The 23,835-nt window shown below is 46.2% G+C and overlaps 1 protein-coding gene across 1 annotated transcript in view; it reads left to right on the forward strand.

Moving 5' to 3' along the window:
• Nucleotides 1–13,274: 13,274 nt before the first annotated feature.
• PDIA5 (protein disulfide isomerase family A member 5) overlaps nt 13,275–23,835 on the forward strand; it is an 89,570-nt gene continuing 79,009 nt past the window's right edge. Inside the window, exon 1 of the mRNA XM_021692449.2 lies at nt 13,275–13,431. Within this exon, the coding sequence (XP_021548124.1) occupies nt 13,387–13,431 (45 nt within the window). The 5' untranslated portion in view covers nt 13,275–13,386. The remainder of the gene's footprint in view (nt 13,432–23,835) is intronic.

Here is a 23,835-nt window from a genome sequence, read left to right on the forward strand (position 1 = left end):
GGACTCCTGAGAGTTTTCCAGTTGAGGCTTGACGGCATTCCTGCCCTTAGGTTCTAGGAGGTCTCTCCTTATCTGAGTAATCAACTCCTGTTTTTAGTTTAAGCTGTCACACGATGATTTCAGTAGGCTGCACGCAAAGAATCATAAATATACACACGCAGCAGGAACTCAATACTTCGACTAGAACTGAGGGGTTGAGTAGGATGGGGACTACTTAGGAATCTCACTCTGGAGCCTGTGTCTGGAGATTACTTGGGGTAGCAAGGATCGGAAGCAGGGGGAGCAGTGGAGAGGTGCCTGCAGAGGCCAGCGTGAGAGGGGGGCTGGGCCTCAGTGACCTGAGAGACATGGGGGATGCCAAGGGAAAGGACATGGGATGTGAGGGTAAAGGACAAGGAATGCCAAAGAGGATAGGGAATTGGAGCCTGGTTTCCAGGACAAAAGATGGTGCCATTAACAGAAAGAGGGAGGCAGATAAGATGAGCAGGCTTTCACACATGATGAGCTGAGCTTCCAGGGACAGAGCTAACTAACTGAGCCACTGAACAGAAAGAAGTGTGTCGTACCATTTGGGGGAGGGGTCAGCAGTAGAAGCAGAGACCCGGGGTCACCCTCAGCTGAGAGGCCAAAGCAGCTTAAGGAGAGCCTCCCAAAGAAAAGACAGAGGCACCTTGCTCAGGAAGCCAGAGAATAAAAAACAGAGCAGCTGAGGGGCAGGGCAAGCCCATGGCACGTGCAGTGTGGAAGAGATGGAGGAAGGAGACAGTTTCCAGAAGCAGTTCTCAGGGGCCAGAGACCAGGCGCTCTAACTCACCGGGGAAGAGAGCATGGGAACCCCCAGGGAGCAGTGAGGCAATGATGAGGCTGGAAGACAGATGGCAGGGCCCTGGGGAGAGGTGGGCCGTAAGTAATTTAATGCCACAGCAGTCTACACCTGCTTTTGCCTTCTCAGGGAGTGGTGGGAAAATATCTGGACAGTCCACTTGATCGAGAAAGGTGAAGCCTTCAGGACATAACCTGGATATGCCTGCGAGATCACGAGAAACCTGAGCCTGAACTACCCCGCCTGATAAAGGGGGAGGGGCGGGAGCCTGGGGCAGTGGACTGGGGGTGGAGGGGGCTGATGTGAAGAAGTGGTGCCAGCCAGCACTCTTGGTTGCAAACAGCAGAAATGGACCCTAGCTAACTTCCACAAAAAAAGAATTTATTGGAAGGTTTTTGGGTGGCTTACAGAATCCACAAGTGCATAAGTTATTTGTGCTACATAACAGAATGATCTCAAAAGTTAGAGGCTAAAAACAATGCACATTTATTATCTCATGGTTTCTGGAGTCAGGCATTCAGGAACAGCTTAGTGGAGTGGTTCAGGTTTGGGGTCTCTCAGTAGGTTGTAGTCAAGATGTGCGGGGTGGGCGGCTTCAGTCATCTGAAGTTTGACTGGAGCTGAAGGAGCTGCTTCCAAATTGGCTCACTCACTTAAATGTTGGCAGGAAACCCCAGTACTTCATTGGCTATTGGCAGGAGGCCCTTTTCCCTTGCATATGGGTCTCTCCATAAGGCTGCCTGAGTGTCCCTACGACAAGGTAGCTGGCCTCTTCAAGACTGAGTGATCTAAGAGAGTGTAAGGGGGGAGCTGCCATGCTTTTTATGACCTCGTCTTGCAAGTCATACATTGTCACTTCCACCATATTCTATTCATGAGAAGCGAGTCACAAAATCTAGCCCATCCTCAATGGGAGGGGAATGAAGCCCCAGCTCTTGAAGAGAGGAGTACCAAAGAATTTGTTGACATATTTTTGAGTGAAAACCATTCCAGGAAAGTTGGAGAACTAGACTTGAAAAACAGGCCGGAAGGAGTGCCACAAATGGAGTCCTCAGATGACCCACACTTCTGCCTGGCTGACTATAAACTTGGGGGTTCCCACAATTCCTCTCAGGTTTGATGGGTCACTAGAATGACACATGGAACACAGGAAAACACTTATGTTTACTGGCTTATTATAGAGGATATCCTTCAGAAACAGCCAAAGGAGCACAGTATGTAGGGGAGGGCAAACAGAGCTGCCATGTCTTCTCCAGGGGCACCACCTTTCCAGAACATCAGTGGGTTCATCAACCCGAAGCACTTCCAAATGTTATCGTTCGAGAGTGTTTGTTATATCTCAATCTCCAGCTTCCTATGCCTCCCTGGAGGTTAGGGTGGCAGCTGTAAGTTCCCACCCTCTTATCAGGTGTTGGGTCTTTTGGTGGTAGGTCCCATCTGGAAGCTATCTAGGGTCCCTACGCTGAGTCACTACTCCTTAGTATAAGCTCAGATATAGTCAAGAGGCTCTTTATGAATAACAAAAGACACTCCTTTTCCCAAGTGGTGACTTGGGAAATCCCAAGCGTTTCAGAAGCTGTGTGCCAGGAACCAGGAACAGAGACCAAATATATACATATATATATATATATATTTTTTGGTGGGGCTTGAATCCAGACCCTGAGATCAAGACCTGAGCTAAGATCAAGAGTCAGATACTTAACCCACTGAGCCACCCAGATGCCCCAAAATATATTTTGATTATACCATAGTTCCAGAGAGAGGGGATGGTGCAGCATGGTGATGGGGGAAGGTAGGGGGTCTGAGGAGAAACCCCAGCCCGTGAGGAGTTCCTGGGGGCAGATGTCACAGGCTTTTATTATTTATTCCATTTAGGTCATTTGCCATTTGCCGTGTAGCCTGCTAGTTGCATAATGCAACTCTCCTCCATGATCAGTAAAGCTTTCAGTAAAACTCTGCTGTATCCTTGTGTTTATGCTTGCCTCAGAGATTGGGAGGAAAAGGGGCTGCATTGAGTTTGTGCCAGCACAGGGCGGAGAGAAACCAAAGTGCCAGTGAGATTCAAATGCTTCAGTGGAAACAAGATTTGAGTTCTCATCCCTGAGATTTCTCAGAATCCCATCCTTGATTGTCCCCGAACCCTCCAGAAGTACTTGGTGGGGGAGGGTCTTGGGTTTTCCACCCTATTTGGGATGAGGTTTTTGAGTCAGTTACATGTAACTATTAACAGAATGGTGACCGCACAAGGTAGAGGATATGAGGACATCCTGGCTTTTGACACTGGGCTTTAAATGTAAACTTGAAGTCTTTAGTAATGTGAATACCATTGTTAAGGAAGAAAATGGCATCATCTAAGGTCAATTCGGGATTTAGTTTTAACAAGCCAAAAAAAAATTTTTTTTTTAAAGATTTTATTCATTTATTTGAGACAGAGAGAATGAGAGACAGAGAGCATGAGAGGGAGGAGGGTCAGAGGGAGAAGCAGACTCCCTGCCGAGCAGGGAGCCCAACGCGGGACTCGATCCCGGGACTCCAGGATCATGACCTGAGCCGAAGGCAGTCGCTTAACCAACTGAGCCACCCAGGCGCCCCCAAAAAATTTTTTTAAATGAGCTAGAGCCTGAGGCCCTGTAGGTGAAGTCATTTAGAGAGCTAAGTTCTGAGAAGAAAGGAGAAAGTGAAAAACAGAGAGGTCAGGGACATGACTCTCTAGGACATCCTTCTGACCAGGACAAAGGAATTGGGGTGCACAATTTCAGGGTGCTATGGTCTCACCCAGGTCCAGGCCTCTAAAAAGGCCTAAAAGCTCAGGCCGGAGGACAGTCACATGGGAAGGATGACTGTTCCAGCCGAAGGCCGAAGGGTCAGCTTGAGGGGCCTCGGGTTTAGGCAGAAGCCTGCTAGCCACAGCCAAGAGAGGCAGGTGGGATGGAGGGTGAGGCAGTCAGAAAAGAGGGATCAATCTCCTAGAGGACAAGCAGAAAAGTGCTCTCACTAACTTGAGAACTGGGCCTTTTAATGTGATTTTTTTAATGAAATGTCAGAGGGAGACCCTGCAAATGAGTCTATGATGAATGTTCAATCAATGTCCAATAATGAATTACTAATTATTATTCGATGAACAAGCACACTCTTTCAAGGCCTGCCATGGATATGGGGGGCTGACAGAGACCCCGAAGGGGTCTCCTCTACACCCCTGTTTTTGGAAGGACATACTCTAACCCAGACCTGTGAGGATTCTTTTTTGGTCTTAAAATTACTTGATCAGCCTGTTCTGCTGTTTGTCCAAATTAATGTTGAGAAAGTTTCCTTTTCTGCATTGTCAAACCCTTTGGCTAAGCTTCACTTCAAACATTTAATGAGCTCCTGCTATGTGCCAGGCATTGGCCTGACCACTGGTGACAAAGGTAAACAAGGTAAATGCAATGTAGTCTTTGTTCTCAAGAGTTCACATCTAATGCGCGTGTGTGTGTTGGGGTCTAGGTGTTAGAGTGGTTGAGAAACCGGACACTATAGGAAATTATAATACATTATAAAGAGGGCTATCAAATGAGAGATAAATATTCATACAGCAGAAATGCTAGCTAGATATTTTGCATATGTAATCTCACCTAATCCTCACTAAGGCCCTGTGAGGAAAGTACTACTCCTATCCCATTGTGCAGAATGGGGATCTGAAATCATGTGACTTCTCCAAGGTCACACAGCTAGTGAGTGGCAGAGACAGGACTCAAACTCACACTTTTCTAAGGTCACAGTTTATTTTTTTTTAATTGTGGTAAAATAGACACAACATAGAATTTACCATTTTAACCACCTTTTACAAAAAAACTGGAGTCTTAGTCTTTTACTTATTTTAAAATTTTCACATTTCACTTTTTTATACTTTAAATTTTTAAAAAATTGTGGTAAAATATACGTAACATAAAATTTACCATCTTAACCATTTTTAAGTGTACGTTCTGTAGTGTTCAGTACATTTACACTGTTGTGCAACCCACCTCCAGAGCTCTTTTCACCTCACAGAACTAAAACTCTAACTATGAAACAACAACTGCCCATTTCCCCCTTCCCCCAATCCCCGGTAACCACCATTCCACTTTCTGTGTCTATGAGTTTGACTACTCTAGGTATCTCATATAAATGGACTCATAATATTCGTCTTTTTGTGACTGACCTGTTTCACTTAGCACAATGTCCTTAAGATTCATCCATGTTGGGGCGCCTGGGTGGCTCAGTCGTTAAGCGCCTGCCTTCGGCTCAGGTCATGATCCCAGGGTCCTGGGATCGAGCCCCGTGTCAGGCTCCCCACTCGGCGGGAAGCCTGCTTCTCCCTCTCCCACTCCCCCTGCCTGTGTTCCCTCTCTCGCTGTGTCTCTCTCTGTCAAATAAATAAATAAAATCTTTAAAAAAAAAAAAAGAGTGAAAAAAAATCCTTATTTAAAAAAAAAAAGATTCATCCATGTTGTTCACATGTTACGATTTCCTTCCTTTTTAAGGTGGGTCATACTCCATTGTATATACAATTGAGTCTTGAACAACACATGGGTTCTTCTGCACAGTCAAAAATCCACATATGGGGGCGCCTGGGTGGCTCAGTCCGTTAAGCGTCTGCCTTCGGCTCGGTCATGATCTCGGGGTCCTGGGATCAAGCCCTGGGTTGGACTCCCTGCTCAGCAGGGAACCTGCTTCTCCCTCTCCCTCTGCTCCTCCCCACCGCTCGTGCTCTCTCTCTCTCTCAAATAAATAAATAAAATCTTTAAAAAAATCATAGAGAAGAGAAAACACATTTATAGTACTGTCCTGTAAAAAATCTGCATGTGAGTGGACCCTCGCAGTTCAAACTCATGTAGTTCAAAGATCAACTATATAACCCACATTTGATTTATCCATTCATCTGTTGATGGATACCTGGGCTGCTTCCACCTTTTGGCTACTGTGCTGCTATGAACACCTATGTACAAATATCTCTGAGATCCTACTTCCTATTCTTTTGGGTATATACTCAGAAGTGGAATTGCTAGATCATACGGCAATTCTATTTTTAATTTTTGAGGAATCACCATACTATTTTATATAGCTGCTGCAACACTTTACATTCTCACCAACTGTGTGTAAGGATTCCAAATTCTCTACATCCTTGCCAACACCTGTTATTTTTTTGTTGTTTTTTAAAAATAGTAGCATCCTAATGGGTGTGAGATAGTAGCTCACTGTAGTTTTGATTTGCATTTCCCTGATGATTAGTGATGTTGAGCATGTTTTCATGGGCTTGTTGGCCATTTGTATTTCTTCTTTGGAGAAATGTCTATTCAAGTTCTTTGCTTGTTTTTGAATTGTTTGTTGTTGTTATTGAGTTGTAGGAGTTCTTTATATATTCTGGATATTTACTTTTCTCAAAAGAAACATTCAGAAAGCTTTACTTGGTATGAATATTTTATTGAGCAAGAAACAAACTGTTCAAAAACAAGGGCTTCAAACCCAAAGTGGTTAGAAGCTTGCTTTCAGCAGTTACAGCTTAGTTTATAAAGCACGAATGAGGGGGCACCTTCTTTTCTATTGTGATTGATTACTAGAATCTTATATTCCTTCTCATGGCATAAGCTTGCTTATTTGTAGCTGATTGGCCAGGAAGCTAGAAGATCATACTGATGTGAAGAAAGCTTAAGTTTTAAGGTCAGAGTCAGCATTTGGGGAAAATGAGGCCAGTTTTAAGTTGGTTACATGATTATGAGTGATGGGTCTAGGAGTATATTCAAACTGTGTCCTCTGTTCTGGTTTTTCTTTAATACCTTCTTGAATACACGATTTGCAAATATTTTGTTCCATTCTGCAGGTTGCCTTTTCACTCTGTTAATGTCCTTTGATGCAAAATTAAAATTTTAAATTTTGATGTTGCCTGATTTATTTCTACTTTTGTTGTTTGTGCTTTTGGTTTCATATTTAAGAAATCATTGCCAAATCCAACGTCATGAAGCTTTCCCCATATGTTTTCTTCTAAGAGTTTTATGGTTTTAGTTCTTAATTTTAGCTCTCCGAGCCATTTTGGGTTGATTTTTGTATACGGTGTAAGTCAGGCTCCAACGTCATGCTTTTGCGTGCAGATACCCGGTTTTCCCAACACCATTTGTTGAAAAGACTATCCTCCACTTTTAACCGTTTTTAAATACACAGTTCAGCCATAGTAAGCTCATTCACATTATAGGGCAAACATCATCACTATCCATCTCCAGAACTTTTTCATCATCTGACTGAAATTCTGTACCCATTAAACAAAAACTTCTCATTCCCCTCTCCCCTCAGCCCCTGGAAATTACTGTCCTACTTTTTTTGTCTAGGAATTTGTCACAGTCCATTGCTCTTAAGGACCACGTTCCAACAGGATGGAATTAAGTGCTCTGTGCTCTGTGGGAGCACAGAGAAGAGACACTTAGGCCCAGACCGATGGGGGTATTGGTGGGAGGCTGGTGAGTGTCCCAAGAGGCGTTTGGAGGAGGGGGTGCCCAAACTGGGTGGGTAGCAGCCGAGCAGAGGAGCGTGGGGGGAGCGGCACATCAGCAGACACGATAAGCAGTGGCAAAGCCCGGTGAGCAGCACCAGGTGCTCTGGGCACTAGGAGTCGTCACGTTCAATCTCTCTTTGGTGGGACTAGCTGCTCACCCAGGTGTAGGGATTACTGAATGATTTCCCAGCTCTCTCTTCTTTAGAAGCTCCCTTCTTTTCACCTTTCCTTTTCAGAGCTGACTTTTCTTTCCCTCCATCTCATTCCTCCTCTTTTTTTGTTTTTAATTGTAAACTTAATGAAATAGAACATACATACAGCATCATCTATGAATGGGTGTGATGAATTTTCACCAAGTTAGCATCCCCAGGTACTCCGTATTCAGAGTCACAGAACCCAGCACGCCAACAGACCTCTTCCGGGGATTCCCCACACCCTTCCCTTAAAGGTAACCACTACTTTGACTTCTCACAAAATAGGTAACTTTTGCCCTCTTTGTACCTTATATACGTGGCATCATATAGAATATACTCTTTGTGTCTGGCTTTTTTGGCTCAATATTCCTCCTATTTTGTTCTGGCCAATTCTCATCTGTGCTTGAATGTCAGAAAAATGGTCATTGTGCTAGTCCTCATCCCAGCCGAGATGATGGAGAAGAACTGACTACACAAATATAAGGTGACAACACAATTCACAATAAACCGCAGAACAAGAAGTTTCTCTGGGCTGGCCCTGCGGGGCCGCTGCTAGAAAATGGATGGCTCCCACTGAGGGCTGTAGTGGAGGAGGGACAGCACTTGCCCTGTGCTAGTCTCCTAATATTTCAAGGAGAGCGGAGCTTAGAATTGTTTAATATTCCCAGAAGGGCCATAAATCTCATTTTAGTTAGTTTCAATTGCAGAATGAAATGGCCTGTTTTTACTTGGCAATTTTTATTCTCCCCTCTCAGTCCCTTGCCCTCTGGTTCTCTGGCTCACAGGATCATGAGTTCCTTCCTTCCTTCCTCTCCCGGACTCTTTCCCTTTTGGCAGTTACATTTCTGCAGAGTTCAGCCCTCCTCCCAACCCAGGAGCTTTTAGACAGCCCTGGACTCTGGAGATACAGGAGTTACAGGGATAATGAAGATTAGCTGATTCGCCCTACCCTTATTTTTTTTTTTGACTTTTAAAAAATTGAGCATGATTTACATAAAGTGCACAAATCTTAGAGTACAGCTCAAATAATCCAGCTCAATTAATGAGTTAATTTTGACATGTGCAGACGGTTATGTTACTATTATTTAATCAAAACATGGAACATTTCTAGCACCCAGATTTGCTCATACTTTTTCCCAGTTGATCTCCCCTCCTCCCCCTCCCTCTCCACTCCACCTTACCCCACATTGGTAATTCCTATTTCTCTTCTAACACCATAGATCATGCTTGCCTGTTCTTGAACTTCTGATAAATGGAATGATACAGTGTGTGCTTTTTGTCTGGCTACTTTCATTCAACATCATGGTTTTGAGATTCATCTATGTTGTGTATCTGTCCATTGTTCTCTTTGATCGCAGAATATGCTATCATTTATTTATCTATTTTTCAAGGACGTTTGGACTGAGTCCAGTTTTGGTTACTGTATTAGTTTGTTAGAGTTGCCATAACAAAGTACCACAGACAGGGTTGCTTAAACAATAGAAATTTACTCTCTCACAATTCTGGAGGCTAGAAGTCCAAGATCAAGGTGTCAGCAGAGCTGGCTTCTTTTTTCTTTTTTTTTTTTTAAAGATTTTATTTATTTATTTGAGAGGGAGAATGAGATAGAGAGAGAGCATGAGAGGGGGGAGGGTCAGAAGGAGAAGCAGACTCCCTGCTGAGCAGGGAGCTCGATGCAGGACTCGATCCCGGGACTCCAGGATCATGACCTGAGCCGAAGGCAGTCGCTTAACCAACTGAGCCACCCAGGCGCCCTGGCTTCTTTTTTTTGAGTGGGAGAAGAATCTTTTTAAATTTTTTTATTGAAGAATAGTAGACATACAATGTTATATTAGTTTCAGCTGATTCCACAATTCTATACATTACATAATGCTCACCATGATGAGTGTAATTACCATCTGTCACCAAAATTATCACAATATTATTAGTTATATTTTCTATGCTGTACTGTTCATCCTCTTGTCTTACTTATTTTATAGCTGGCAGTTTGTACCTCTTAATCCCCTTCATCTGTTTTGCCTGTATTCCCTATGCTGTACTTTTTATCCCTGTGACTTATTTGTTTTATAACTGGAAGTTTGTACCTCTTAAACCCCTTCACCTATTTCATCCACCCCCTTTCCTCTGGCAACCAATGGATTGTTCCTGTATTTGTGTTCTATGTATTTATGGTTTTGTTTGCTTGTTTTATTTTTTAGGTTCCACATATAAGTGAAATCATACGGTATTTGTCTTTTTTTGCCTGGCTTATTTCACTAAACATAATACTCTCTAGGTCCATTCATGTTGTTACAAATGGCAAGATCTCCTTTTTTTTTTTAAAGATTTTATTTATTTATTAGAGAGATAAAGAGAAAGCACAAGCAGCGGGAGTGGCAGGCAGAGGGAGAAGCAGGCTCCTCGCTGAGCAAGGAGCCCGACGCGGGACTCGATCCCAGGACCCTGGGATCATGACCTGAGCTGAAGGCAGACACTTAACCAACTGAGCCACCCAGGCATCCCAAGATCTCATTTTTTCCTTAAGATTTTATTTATTTATTTGAGAGAGAGAGAGAAAGTGAGTGAGACAGAGCTCGAGCAGGGGTGGGGGGGAAGGGCAGAGGAAGAGGAAGAGGGAGAAGCAGACTCCCTGCTGAGCAGGGAGCCCTATGCGGGGCTCTATCCCAGGACCGCAGGATCATGACCTGAGTCAAAGGCAGATGCTTAACCGACCAAGACACCCATGCACCCCAAGATCTCATTCTTTTTTTTATGGCAGAGTAATATTCCATTGTATATTGTTATAAATAATGCTGCACTAAACAAAGGGGCACATATATCTTCTCCAAGTAGTGTTTTCATTTTCTTTGGGTAAATACCCAGCAACAGAATTACTGGATTGTATGGTAGTTCCATTTTAATTTTTTAAGGCCCCTTCCTACTGTTCCACAGTGGCTGCCCCAATTTACATTCCCACCAATAGTGCACAAGGGTTCCCTTTCCTCCACAAGGTTGGTTTCTCCTGAGGACTTCTCTTCTTGGTTTGTAGTTGGCTGTCTATCTCTGTGCCTTCACATAGTCTTCCCTTCTGTGTGTATGTTCTACTGTCCCTTTTTTATAAGGACACCAGTCATACTGGATAAGGGCCCACCCAATGGATCTATTTAACCTTAATTACTTCTTTAAAGGCCTTTTCTCCAAATAGTCACATTCCAAGGTACTGGGGGTTAAGATTTCAATATATGAACTTTGGGGGACACAACCCACAATAGCTACTATGAATATAACTGCTATGAACATTTTGGTACATATCTTGTACTGTTGCCCAAAGTAGTTGAGCCAGTTTTCACTCCTATTAGCAATGTATGAGAGTACGGTTGTTCTAACATCCTCACCAGCCCCTTCATTGTATAGATGAGAAACAGAGACCCACAGAGCTGAAAGGCCCACTTTCCCATATGTAGATCATGAGCTTGAGGTTGCAGAGCAGAGCATGCAGAGGAAGCCCTGTTCCCAACCTGCTTCAGAATTTTTTGAAAGTCCCCAACATATCACCTCATTTAATCATTCAGTCACTCATCAAGAACTCGGAGAAACACCAGAGGCTCAGGCCCTGTGCTAGGCTCTGAAGGTAGGTGGCAAACAAAAGAGATGTGAAACTTACATTTCAGTTGCAGCAATAGACAATGCAACTAAGTGAGTACTTGCAGATGGTGGTAAGTGCTGGGCAAGGGATGAACAGAACCTGAGCTAGAGAATAAAGGGCTTAGGAGTGGGGAGGGAAAAATCTCCTGGAGATGGGTGGCTTCAAGGGCCTCTCTGAGGGGAGAGCCATGAAGGATTTGAAGGAGCCTAGCAGACCAAGGGCCAGGGAAAATGTTGAGCAGAGGGATATAGGAAGAGTATCGGCCTGGAAGCAGGAACAGCTCCCAGGGGTGGGAGATGGGCAGGAAAATGATGGTCTGTGTAACTGGAGCCAAGTGCACAGGGGTAGGGGAGAGGCAGGAGATGAGGTCTAGAGGCCTGGGCCCAGACAATGCAGGGCTTACACGTCATGAGGAGGAGTTTGAATTTCATTCTAAGGGCAATGGGAAGCCACTGGAAAGTTTCAGGCAAGTGACAGGCAAGCTCCAACTAACATTAACAAATGCATTATAGGAGGTATGAGAAGGAAGAGGCAGGAAATGCATCAGGAGATTTTACCCTTGCTTAGGTGAGACATGTTAGTGACTTAGACTCAGAAGGTGGCAGAAGAGATAGACTGTGGAGGTAGAAATGACGGGACATGGTGATGGATTGGATAGGCCTGTTAAGAAATGATGGTGAGTCAAGGATGACTTCTAGGTTTTGTGCTTTGAACCTCTAGACAGTAAGCAAAGATCTTTCACCTATAACCTACTAAGCCCAGTCTGTGCACTTCCTCGTCCATCTCACTACGGTATATCTTGAACCTCAGGATGTAGTAGATGTTCAATGAACATTTTTGAATGAATAACTGCATGCAAGAATGTTTTAGCACATGGAATGAGTTCAATAGAGGTTTTTTTTTAAAGATTTTATTTATTTATTTATTTATTTGACAGAGAGAGAAAGAGCCCAAACAGGGGAAGAGGCAGGCAGAGGGAGAAGCAGACTCCCTGCTGAGCAAGGAGCCCAATGCAGGACTGATCCCAGGACCCTGGGATGATGACCTGAGTCAAAGGCAGATGCTTAACCGACTGAGCCATCCAGACGTCCCAATAGAGTTTTGTGGGGGTTTTTTTGAATTTTTTATTGAGGTAAAATTCACATAACATAAAAGTAACCATTTTTAAATGGACAATTCAGTGGCGTTTAGTACATTCGCAATCTTGTCCAACCATTACCTCTTTCCAAAATATTTTTATCACCCTCAAAGGAGATCCTGTACCCAGTGAGCATTCACTTCACAAACCCTCCTCCCCACCAGCCCTAGGCAATCTCTAATCTGCTTTCTGTCCCTATGGATTTACCTATTTCTGGATATTTCAGATAAATGTAATCATACAATATGCAATCTTTTGTGTCTGGCTTCTTTCTTAGCATAATATTGCAATAAATAATATATTCTAGGTTCATCCACATTATAGCCCATATCAGTACTTGCTTTTTACGCCTGAGTAATATACCACTGTATGGATGTACCATGTTTTGCTAACCACTTGAGTTGGAAAACTCTTGGCTATTGTGAATAATGGTGCTAGGAACATTTGTGTACAAACATTTGTTTGAATACCTATTTCCAATTCTTTTACGTATATGCTTCAAAGTGGAATTTTTAGGTCATATGGTAATCCATGTTTAACTTTTGGAGGAACTGCCAAACTCCTTTCCAGTAGCTCAATAAAGTATTTCTGAATGAACAAGACAGGTTAGGGGTGAGCTTTTCCTACCCTCCACAAGGAGCGCTGGATTCTCCCTTTTGCAAACCGTTGTGATTTGGGTCAAATTACTTGAATTCTCTGGGCTGCCTCTTCATCATCAAAGTGGGGAAAATGAAACTGACTTTTGTGAGTTGAATGAGGTCTTGTTTCTGAAACTTCAGGCACAGCCTTAGCCCTGCAAATCAATTGCCTTCCCTTACTGGCTGACCTTGCCATTTCGGGCTCCACTCATGCGCCTCTGTGCCCTTAGGGCCAAGTCCACGCTAGAGGCCCCCAGCCCAGCCTTGCAGCAAACTACGACTCCCAGCAAGCACCTCTTCCCGGCCGCCTCTCCCAGCCTGGTGCGCATGCTTTGGCAGACGTGGCACCAGGAACTCGGAGGCGGGGAGAGGCTGGGAAGTGGCCGTGGCTTGTTGGACCTGACGGAGCTGCGGGCGCGGGAGCCTGAGTGCAGAGCGGAGCCCGCCGTAAGCAGCGGCGGCAGGGATGGCGCGGGTCGCGCGGGCATGGCTGCTGCTTCTGGCGATCTCGGTGAGGCTGCGGAGCTGGGGTCCGGGCGGGGGCGGCATGTGCTCCCCGCGTTGGGGTCCGCGCTCCGTTCTCCCGGCCCTCGCGGGACGTGCGGGGAGAAGCCTCCAAGTCCCGGGGTGGGGGCGTGCGGGGCAGGCGGGGACCCGGTGGCTGTGGGGGAGGCAGCGGGGCGGCCCCTGTGCCCTCCTGGCGGAGCGCTCCAGCGCGCAGGAGTTGAAGGGAGCCGCGCTGCATGCTTACGCCGCGGGCACAACTTTGCGGGGGTACAAGTCAGGGGGCAGCCGCCGCCTAGGGCGGGACAACCGCGGATTGGGGGGTGCGCCGCGCCCAGACTCTGGGCCCTGCACCTGTGTGAGTGCGGGGTGGCATGGGGGTGCTTTATACCTGCACTGCCGGAAACCTTGCTTTAAGGCCACCTTGTTCTTGGTTTCCACCCTGAGCAGCCGGGCAACTGCCGGTCACCGCCTGGGCCCCCGCCTGCAGGCACCCTGGGCGGGCTGGGTGGGGTCCGCGGAGGAGGTCTGCTCCTACACCCAACTGCTGTTGGCTCTTACCTCAGCCACTTTCTAGTTTGTGACACGGAGTATCATTTAATATATCTGACTTAGTCTCCTCATCCTTGAAATGGGGACGGTAAAGGCACCCCCCTCACAAGGCCATCAGGGGGGTCGGGTGGAGGAAATTCTGTGAATTGCACCATCATACAAGAGTGAAAGACGGGTGGGCCAGTGTGCTGGGAGTGGTGGACTCTGAGAGGAGTTTGCTGCACTTGGAAGGGCGGGGGTTGGGGGTGGGGGTGGCTCCAGGGCATCCCTAGAAGTGGCCAGAATGTGTGTGGCCACAGTGCCCTGGGCTCTCCGGGTTTGGCGGTGGTGTTACTGTGGGTGTGTGATGGGATAATGTGGCCTGTTTCCACATGTCTCCATAATTTCTGGTCTCCCTTGTTTTAGGACAATCTTGGTTCCTTTTTTTCTTTTTTGCCTGAAGTTCCAGGGAAAAACTTTCTGCTGCTAGCACCCTCTCCAGCCCAGATTTTTCAGTTTTTTTCTTTTGGGTGTGGCAAGGATGCTGGGCAACATAGAGAGGAAAACTGGAGTGTGGATTTAGTTACTTTAAACACTTCCATCTCCAGATACCCTGCCTTCCATCTCCAGATACCCTCCAGATCACCAGTGAGGAGTGGCCCTGTCTTTTCTGGTTGTCTGGAAGTGGGTGGGAAAGGAAGCTCCCTGTCCCCTAGCTCTGACCTTTCTCCCTCTGGGAGAGAACTAGTCTGGAGTGGGACAGTGTCCCTTCACCTGCGTCTGTGTGTGGATGATCTGTTTTGCATTCTGTTTTCCGGAGCCAGCTGGCCTGGGCTGGTCTCTAAGCCAGGTGGTACTGCAGAACTGGGCAGAGGGGGCCAGCTCCAGCGGGAGCCCTTATCAGGTCTTTGCACTTGGCTTGTTTTAGGGGGTCCTGCTTTCCTCTTTTCTTCTCCCCCTCCCTGCCTCCTGTAAAAATACAGGGCTTGGGAATCTGGGAAGAAGTTTCATTCAGCAAATATTTATTTATCAACCACATTGTTTGGCACTGGATTGGATTTTGGCTGGAGAGCAAAGCACAGATTGTCCCTACCCTCCATGGTGCTGCCCTGGTTTGGGCAGAGGAGTCAGTCCTGTGAGCAAATAAAGACAGGACAGTGAGCACTAATACCCGAAGGGCTGGGAGCCTCCATTGAAGGGGGGCCACACATTAATTTGGCAGGAAGGTCAGCCCTGGCTTTCTTGAGGCAGTGGGTTGTACAGTCTGGAGGGAGTGTGGGGGAGCCAGGAAGGCCTTTGAGGTCTGCTGATGCCCTCCACCTGGAGGTACAGAAGGGTGGGTAGGTTTGCTGAGAGCACTGGAGCTGGGAATCTGCAGCATGAAATTGACATTGTCCTTTCCCCACGCCCTAGCTCAGCTCAGCAGGTGTCATTGGTGCAGTCTCAGTGCCGAGTGGCTGGTGGATATCAGGGTGGGCCTATGTAAATTTAAACTCTATGTCCATCTTATAAGAGCTCCCCAGGTCCTGGGAGTGTATTGGGTTTCCTTGTTCACTCAATATTTACTGAGAGCCGATATGTGCAGAGCACTAGGCTGTGACCCAAGGGACATGAAGCAGTATAAAGGGGTCTACAGAGATTCATGGACAGTGATACATACCTACCACATTTTTTACAGTAGCAAAAATTCGGAAATGGCTTAAATGCTCAACAATAACGGCATGGTTTAAATGACTTTTGGTCCTGTCCATGCCATGGAAAGTGATGTTTATAAAGAATGTTTATATTTACTAGAATGCCATGATTATCAAAATATTTTATGATGCTTATGAAGACTGTCTAGGGATGTGGAAAAGTGCTTGAGTGTGATAATTAGGGGAGAAGCAGGGTACAACATGAATCCCAGGGTGGCTGAAGATAGCTACATAAGTGGTTGAGGAATTTTGGATGATGTCAACAGCGATTGTTCAGGAAGGCACAGCTGTGGGGGATGTTTATTTACTTCTTTTTTTTAAATGTTTATTTTTTTTTAAAGATTTTTATTTATTTGACAGAGAAACACAGCGAGAGAGGGGAACACAAGCAAGGGGAGTGGAAGAGGGAGAAGCAGGCTTCCTGCTGAGCAAGGAGCCCGAGGCTGGGCTTGATTCCAGGACGCTGGGATCATGACCTGAGCCGAAGGCAGACGCTTAACTGACTGAGCCACCCAGGCGCCCCGTTTGTTTACTTCTTTGCTTGTGCTTTTTTTTTCCTGTTTCCCCAAGTTTTCTGTATGAGTATGTATTAGTTTTTGATCAGAAAAGTTAATAAAGGAAAAAATGTTCCTTTGGGGCCGGCCTCTCAGCCTTCCACAAAAATACGGGGATGAAAAGAGTAACAGTCAACTCTTGGGACAAGTTGGTTCTAGCCCCTCCCTCCCAGCTGCGTGTCTCTGCCCTAGGCCTGGGGAAGCTGTGCTGTCCTGCCCGTGCCCCTGCAGCTGACTGCCCCTTCCTGCTGCCCAGCTCAGCTTCTCTCTGCGGCTGCCCCTTCCCCAGACCATCCTCGCTGCTTGTGGTGTAGTCTACCTCCAGTCCTCAGAATGGAGACTTGTCGGAGCTGGAGAGGACGCGAAGTGACCCAGCTCAGTTGGTTGAGAACTAATGATGTAACTCAGCTCTTTCATTTTAGAAAAGTGAGGCTTTGAGAGGGAAGGGTCTCAAGGCCACTGTGTTTGTAAGGCAGAGCTGGGATTGGTGCCAGGCTCCTGAATTATAAATCAGGTTTCTTCCTGCTCCATCTCTGCCGTCCCAGTCCCCCATCTTCCACCTGCTTCCCTCTTCCCCAGTCACTGCTCTGGCCTCTGCCCTTGACTGTGCCTTGACGCTCAGCACCTGGTGGGACGGTGGGGGGTGGGGGGTGCAGGAAGCAGGAGATGTTTGTTCCTGGTCTCTCCCGCAGAGCTTTTAATGTACACGTATTTAGGTTCTACACCATTATATATTTAATAGGCTTTTGTGGGCTGGCCTGGGGACCTAATTGCCATTTATAATGCTGTTTGGAACCTGGAGTGCACTTTTCCCACAGAAATAAACACATTACAGAGGAAGTTTTAAAACAGAGGTGACACATGAGTTGGAGGAATGAGTTGGTGGCAGACACTGAGTGCTAGGGTTTTGGGCCGAGGGGCACCTAGTCACAGAGAAGGGGCCTAGCTCATGCCTCACAACGAGGGCTGACTCTGAGCTCTGAGATTGGGAGTGGAGGGGTGTCCTCCCTGTTCTGTCCATTGTGTCCCCAGCACCTAGCCTGGGCCCTGGCACACAGTCGTCCCCAGTCCACGAACCAGTGTTGCAGGCAGAGAAAGGAAACTGTCTGAGACAGAAATACGGGCAGTGAGGAGTTATGGGCCAGGCTGGGTGGAAGGAAAGATTTGAGTCTGGGGACGGCGAATAAGATTGGAAAAGTGGATTGTAAAGAACCTTACATGACTGGCAAAGCTTTGGGGACTTGCTTCTGTAGGTAATGGAGAGACATGATGAGAGCTGCTCTTTTAATAACAAGAGCAGTCAGTCCACGGTGTAGGCTTGGGTTGGAGTGGAAGAGACTGAATTAATTTTCCCAGAACAATACTTTCTTCTCTGTTATCTAGGAGATAAAGTCAAGTGTGATGCTGTGGATAGAATATGGGTTTTTAGCCAGCCTGACACTCAGGAGCTGTGTGACCTTGGGCCCTGCCTCCATTTTCTTGCTTGTTAATGGTGCTATTGATACCCATTTGCCTCTTTGCAAGCATCCGAGATAATACAGGAAGCACGCAGCACAGTGCCGGCCTGCGGGAGGGCCCAGTAAATGGGAGCCATGGCAATTACCTCAAGTTGAAGGAGAGGTGCTGGGGAAGCCAGTTGGAAGGCAGTAGAGGGCTAGAGGGGGTGTGAGCAGAGGCTTCAGGCTGGGCGTTGGGGGAACTGCGGGGACTCTCCCCATCACAGTTCCTCTGGGCTCTGGATTCTGTCTCTCCCAGTGGGTCTCTGCAGAGCCTCTGGATGAGGGGGCGGGGGCTGCCAAGGGGCTGAAGATTTAGGTGCTCTGTGTTTCTCTCCCCTTTCTTCTGAAAGTGGATCCTCTCTTGAGAATGTTACTCCACACTGTCTCCCTGGAGGGTTTGCCCCAACTTTGTGGTTTTGATCTCTGGGGCTCTCATGTCTCATTTGGGGGTGGTGGCAGGTTTTGGAGGCTAAGTGACGGCGGGTCAGAGAGTGATGCATGGGGTGTAGGGAGCCTAAGTTCTCTTACGTTACTAGGACTTCCATGGTTTCTTTGACTCCCACCCTCCCCGTACCTAGCATCTTAGGTCCCAGTGGGAGAAGGGAGGAGCAGTGATGCCCACCCATTGCTGGGCTGCCTGGTGCATCCTGCAGCACTGAATAGAGCCTCTGGCTACCCAGTTGATCTGCTGACGAGAATTACACAACACTCGGCACATTTGTAGAGGGCTTTAGAGTTTGCAAAGCATTTCCACATATTTTATGTTGGTGAAACTGCTTCTGAATATTAGCTTTGCAATCATGTGGTGGGGGGTTAAATACACTCAGATGGACTGTAGGTTTAGAATACCCTTTTGGTGTCTTTTATTCTCCAGGGTCATCCTGAGCCCCCAGTTTAACACGCACTCTGTTCCCAGATGGTCTGATGGCGAGCCTGTGCCTGACTTCATTGTAGCTCTCTGGGGTCGGGGTAGAGTGTCCACTCCCCCCTCCAACCCTTTGGCTTGAGCAGATGCCTTTAACTTATGAGCACATGCTTTAATCCTTGCTTTAGAAGGTATTAATGGAGATCTAGATTGAGGGCCCACTGCTGGGGCTGAAACATAGAGGAAATCTAGTCTCTGAGCCTAGAAGTGGGGTTGGCTGGAAAGTTCTGTTGTTGGGGCCAAGTAGGGCAGGCTTGTGAAGAACAAGTGAGTTTGCTTTTGTCAAGGGGTCTGACTTTGCTAGGTCCTGGGCAGAGTATGGTACATGCTCTGTATCTCTAAGGAATGTGGACAAGCATCTGCATGCTACCGTGTCACAGATGTTCATTCATCCCACAGGTCTTTCTTTTTTCTTTTTTTTAAACAGATATTTCTTGACAGTCTTACGAGTCAGATATACCATGCTGAGGCAGTAGGGACATAATGATAAATAAGATGGACACCATCCCTTCCTCCCATTGCCTAGTGGGAGAGCCACTAATTTATTAATTCAGGTAGTAAAGTGCTGGAAAGAGGAAATATAAGGTGATAAAAGAATGTGTAACACAGGTCCCTAACTTTAATGCAGGGTTAGTCAGGAAAGGCTTCTCTGAGGACTTATGGACAGACCCTTTCTTAGAATAATGTTTTTAAATGTATAAAACATTGCATAAGATTACAAAGCAAAACAATGATACTGAAATAGTTATCAAAATATAACAAGTATATGATAAAAATAATACTTATATTCATAAATGCATCATTTATGAATATAATGGCAGGTTTGGTATTTTCTGTAATATTTAGTGATGAGCATAAACAGTGTTTCAAGATATCTGCACCTTTTGTTATGAGAAAAATGTGGTTTCTGGGGGATAAGGGCAAAAAAATACATATGATTTCTGCTGGTGGCAAAGTCACAGACACTCGCTAGTGCTTCTGTAGTTTGTTACCTACATTTGTAATAAAGGTAAGGCTAAATTTCATTTAGAGCTTAGTGAAAATAAACATAACTTTTCCCCACCCAAGTTCACAGACCTCAGTGTAAAGAAGAATTATCCCAAAACTTGGAAAGAAAAGCTGATTCAGTGTCTTTTTAATGTCATACTAGAGCATTGTGTAAGAAGGCCACCTAAGGGCCACCTGGTGCTCTAGGAAATATACCTTTGTTTATTATTCTTTAGGACCCATACTCTACAGGTAGATACAATGCAAATGATTTCTCTTTGATAGAGAAGAGAGACCCGGAGGTGATTGCCTTGCAGGACATTAACCAGTTTTATATCGAATTTAGCAGTCTTCTAACAGGATTCTTTTTCCCCCTCCATGAACTATATGCATATTAGTTTCTTATAACTTCTTTTTTTGACATATTTTTTAAGTCTTTTTTCCCTTATATCCTTTTTTTTTTTTTTTTAAGATTTTATTTATTCATTTGAGAGAGAGAGCACAGGCAGGGGGAGAGGCAGAGGGAGAGGGAGAAGCAGGCTCCCCGCTGAGCTGGGAGCCGAGCCCCATGTGATCCCAGGACCCTGGGATCATGACCTGAGCGGAAGGAAGGCAGACGCTTAACTGACTGAACCACCCAGGCACCCCCTTATATCCTTTTTTGATGTAACTATTTTAGTGGGTCCCTTATTAAGAGCTCAATAACACTTTGAAAGAGGCTCAATATCTATTTGTATGAGATTTAGGTTTTTAGCATTTGAGAAGTCTATGTGACCTCAGTTTAAGAAGCACTGAGTAAGCAGGATGTGAGGATATGGCGCCGAAGAGGGAGGTCTGAGCTGGACATGTTAATTTAGGGGTGCTCCTCTGGAGGTGGGTGAGACCCCCATGGAGAGTATAGAGAGGAAAGATAAGGTGGAGCAATGGGGGCCTGAGGAACTTCAACATTTAAAGGCTGGGGGGACAAAGGATTGTAAAGAAGATAGGCGTGGCTGGAGAGGTAGGAGGGAGGCCAGGAGTGTCCCGCTGGGGTTCAAAAAGATGAGGCACAGGAGAACAGGACATGCCTGTAGGGTTATCCACGTGGAAGTCACTGCAAGTCCTCGCTCAGCGTCTTCTTGGTGTGGTGATAGGGGAAGATCTGAGGGGGCTGAGGAATGGATGGGGGCTGAGCGGAGATGGAAAATTCTGGCTGTGAAGGAGAGCGGAGTGACGTGGAGCCCAAAGATGGGTGGGTGGCAGAGGTTTCCCAGCCTGGCTGTGGATCCAAATCCCCTTCAAGGGGATATGTGTACAGTTGGATTCCCAGTCTCCCCGGATCTGTGGGATGATGTTCTTCAAGGATATGGCTCAGGAGTCTATTTCTAAAAAACCTATACTTAGAGCTGTTGTGCCTACAAAGCAGGCGGATTTATAAGTTTCTGCGCCTAGTGTTTTGCCAGCCAAGGCCATGGCTCTGGGCTGAGTGTCTCGCCCGTGTCATGGCCCATGCACCCTGGGGACGCTGTGAGGTGGCACAGGGCTGGAGCATGCACTGCTCTCCTTTCCTCTGAAGGCGTGTGGGGAACTGTGGGCAAGCAGGTAGCAGGGGAAGATGGATCAGGTTGTCGCTGCAGCTCTTTTCAGTTGGTCGCGCTTGATGGCTGCACCAGAGGGGAAGGCAGACTTGCTGGTCTCTCCAGTCTTGTTTTGGGTGGAGCTCATGGGAGCCAAGAGGGCTTGAGGGATACCAGTGGGAAATGTTCACGTTAACTTGCACGTTCAGAAGTCAAGCAAGTCTTAGGCTTCCCCTGAGGGCTGTCCCTTCGCTTCTGTGAGCCTCAGTTTTCATGTCTCTAAAGTGGGGATAGCACGACCTCCCATGCAGATTGTTTATGACAGTTTTTCAAGTATTTTTACTGCGACTGCTGCAAATACAACTGTGCATTTTACATTATAGCCAAGTATATACGTACGTAAATACAAAAGATATAAATGTTTTACTGAACACTTAGTCTTGCTATTTATGGTACATACTGAGGTTTTCTAGTTAATGTCATTTTTAAAATGCTGGTGGTAATCCACTGAATTGATTTTGTGACTCGGCTCATGGGTTGACGCTTGAAGTGGGGGGGGGGGGGGGAAACACTGGCTTAAACCCTCAACATTAGAGGACTGAGAGAGATAACGTATGTAAAAGCATGGATGTACACCGTGGGTCGTGAATTGTTATTTTCTTATCAATTAACTGAGCTTTGAGGCAGAGTTGGATTACCGGAGTGGGGAATTTACCTGTTCTCCCTCCCTCCCTGCTGCCTGATTCACTGTTCCCCCAACCAGCTCTTCCTTGTTAGCAGGCCTGGCACACCAGGCTGGCAGGCGGCCCAAAGCCCTCTTGGCTCTCAAAGAGGTTTTTCAAAACATTAAAAGCTTTAGGGACTTAAGTCCTGGTTAAATGCACTGCAGTTGCAACCTCAGGATAAGAAAACCTGTTTTTATAAGCTCTCGGATCAGTTGTCCTGCCCCTGAATTGTCCCTTGTTGACAGCCACATGCTGTGGTGAACGCAAGGGAAGAACCCTGTAGTGCGTGGCCCACATGAAAGGTGTAGCTTTTAAAGCAAGCAACACAGAAGAAACGTACCAGGCTTTGTATTTAGAAGAGCGAGCAGTGCGATGTGTGTGGCTCCAGGAATCTGTGGTCTCCGTGCTCCAGTTGGAGCACCCGAGCCTGTGAGACTGGGCTCTGCGTCACTGCGCTCTCACCTATTTGCTCTGTGATGTTCAGCAAGTTTCTTAGCTCCTCATTGTCTCAGTTTCCTTACCTATAAAATAGATATACCAAAAGGACCTACTGAGTTCTCTTACCAAGATAATTAAATGACATAGGCATGTGGATTGCTTAGCTGCTCCTGGTCACAGAGTAGGCACTCTGCACTTGGACGATTCTCATGATCAGGGGCTCATCCCTGGGCCCTGGATTTGGGGACTGAAGAATTCGCTCTTGGGTTCTGTTCCTTGCCAGTGCTTTCCCATCTCTCTCTCTCTTTTTTAATAAGCACATTTAGCTCCTCAGCTGCAGCTAGTCAGGGGTGCATAGCTCAGGGCCAGGCCCTCTCTGTGTGTCTGACACACAGACACACACCCCCTTCAGGGACTCACGGTGCTTGTTTTTATTTCAAAGGCCCCTGGGTAGACATTTGCACGTTGGGAAGGATGAGTGGTGAAATTCCCAAACTTGGTTTGTGGTGAGGCCTTCATTCCTGGCAAAGAGTGCCAGTTAGCCATGGTGGTTGGTGACAGATGCTTAAAATTTGCCTTATTAAGGGGCATAAATTACCCATATTTAAAAATGAATGTTCTTTTGTATTTCTCTCTCTCTCTCTCTCTCTCTCTCTCATAAAAGCCATTCTAGGTATGTGCTGCATGCAGAGTGCTTTGCAGATTTCATATAATAGATCCTATGAAAAACTACAGTGTCAGGTAAGCAGAGGAGTAGAGTCAGCGGGAAGGGAAGAGGGCAGATCAGCACTCTCCTTACATGGGAAAGTACCACTAGCGCGTGCTGGCTGGCCTGCCGAGGGTTTCAGGAAGAGGTGGGGACAGTATCTGGTTGTGTTCTGGGCATCTTTTTTTTTTTTTCTTTTTTTTGGTAAGCTTTTTTTTTTTTCTAACTAATTTCAGACTTACAGAGTTGCAAGAGAAATACAAAGGATTCCCATCTGCTCTTTACCCAGATTCCACACATATTAACATTTTATCACATTTGTTCTATCACATTCTCTCTCAACATTTATAAAGTTCAGAGACATGATGCTCCTTTGCCCCCTGAATACTTCAGTATTTCCTAAAAGGCAAGGATATTCTCTTACATAACCACAGTACAATGATCACAATCAGGAATGTGGCATTTGGCTCAGAACCCAGTTCAGAATCACATGTTGAATTTAATTGTCCTATCTCTTTAGTTTCCTGTAATCTGGACCGGTTTCTCAGTCTTTGTCTTTTGTGACCTTGATAATTTTTAAGAATGTCCTTCAACTTTTTTTTTTTTTTAAGATTTTATTTATTTATTTGACAGAGAGTGAGAGAGCACAAGTAGGCGGAGTGGTATACAGAGGGAGAGGGAGAAGCAGGCTCCCCGCCGAGCAGGGAGCCCGACGCGGGGCTCGATCCCAGGACCCTGGGATCATGATCTGAGCCGAAGGCAGACGCTTCAGCGACTGAGCCACCCAGGCTCCCCT

Source organism: Neomonachus schauinslandi, chromosome 1 (genome assembly GCF_002201575.2).
Source record: "Neomonachus schauinslandi chromosome 1, ASM220157v2, whole genome shotgun sequence".
In the NCBI taxonomy this organism is placed as follows: Eukaryota; Metazoa; Chordata; class Mammalia; order Carnivora; family Phocidae; genus Neomonachus; species Neomonachus schauinslandi.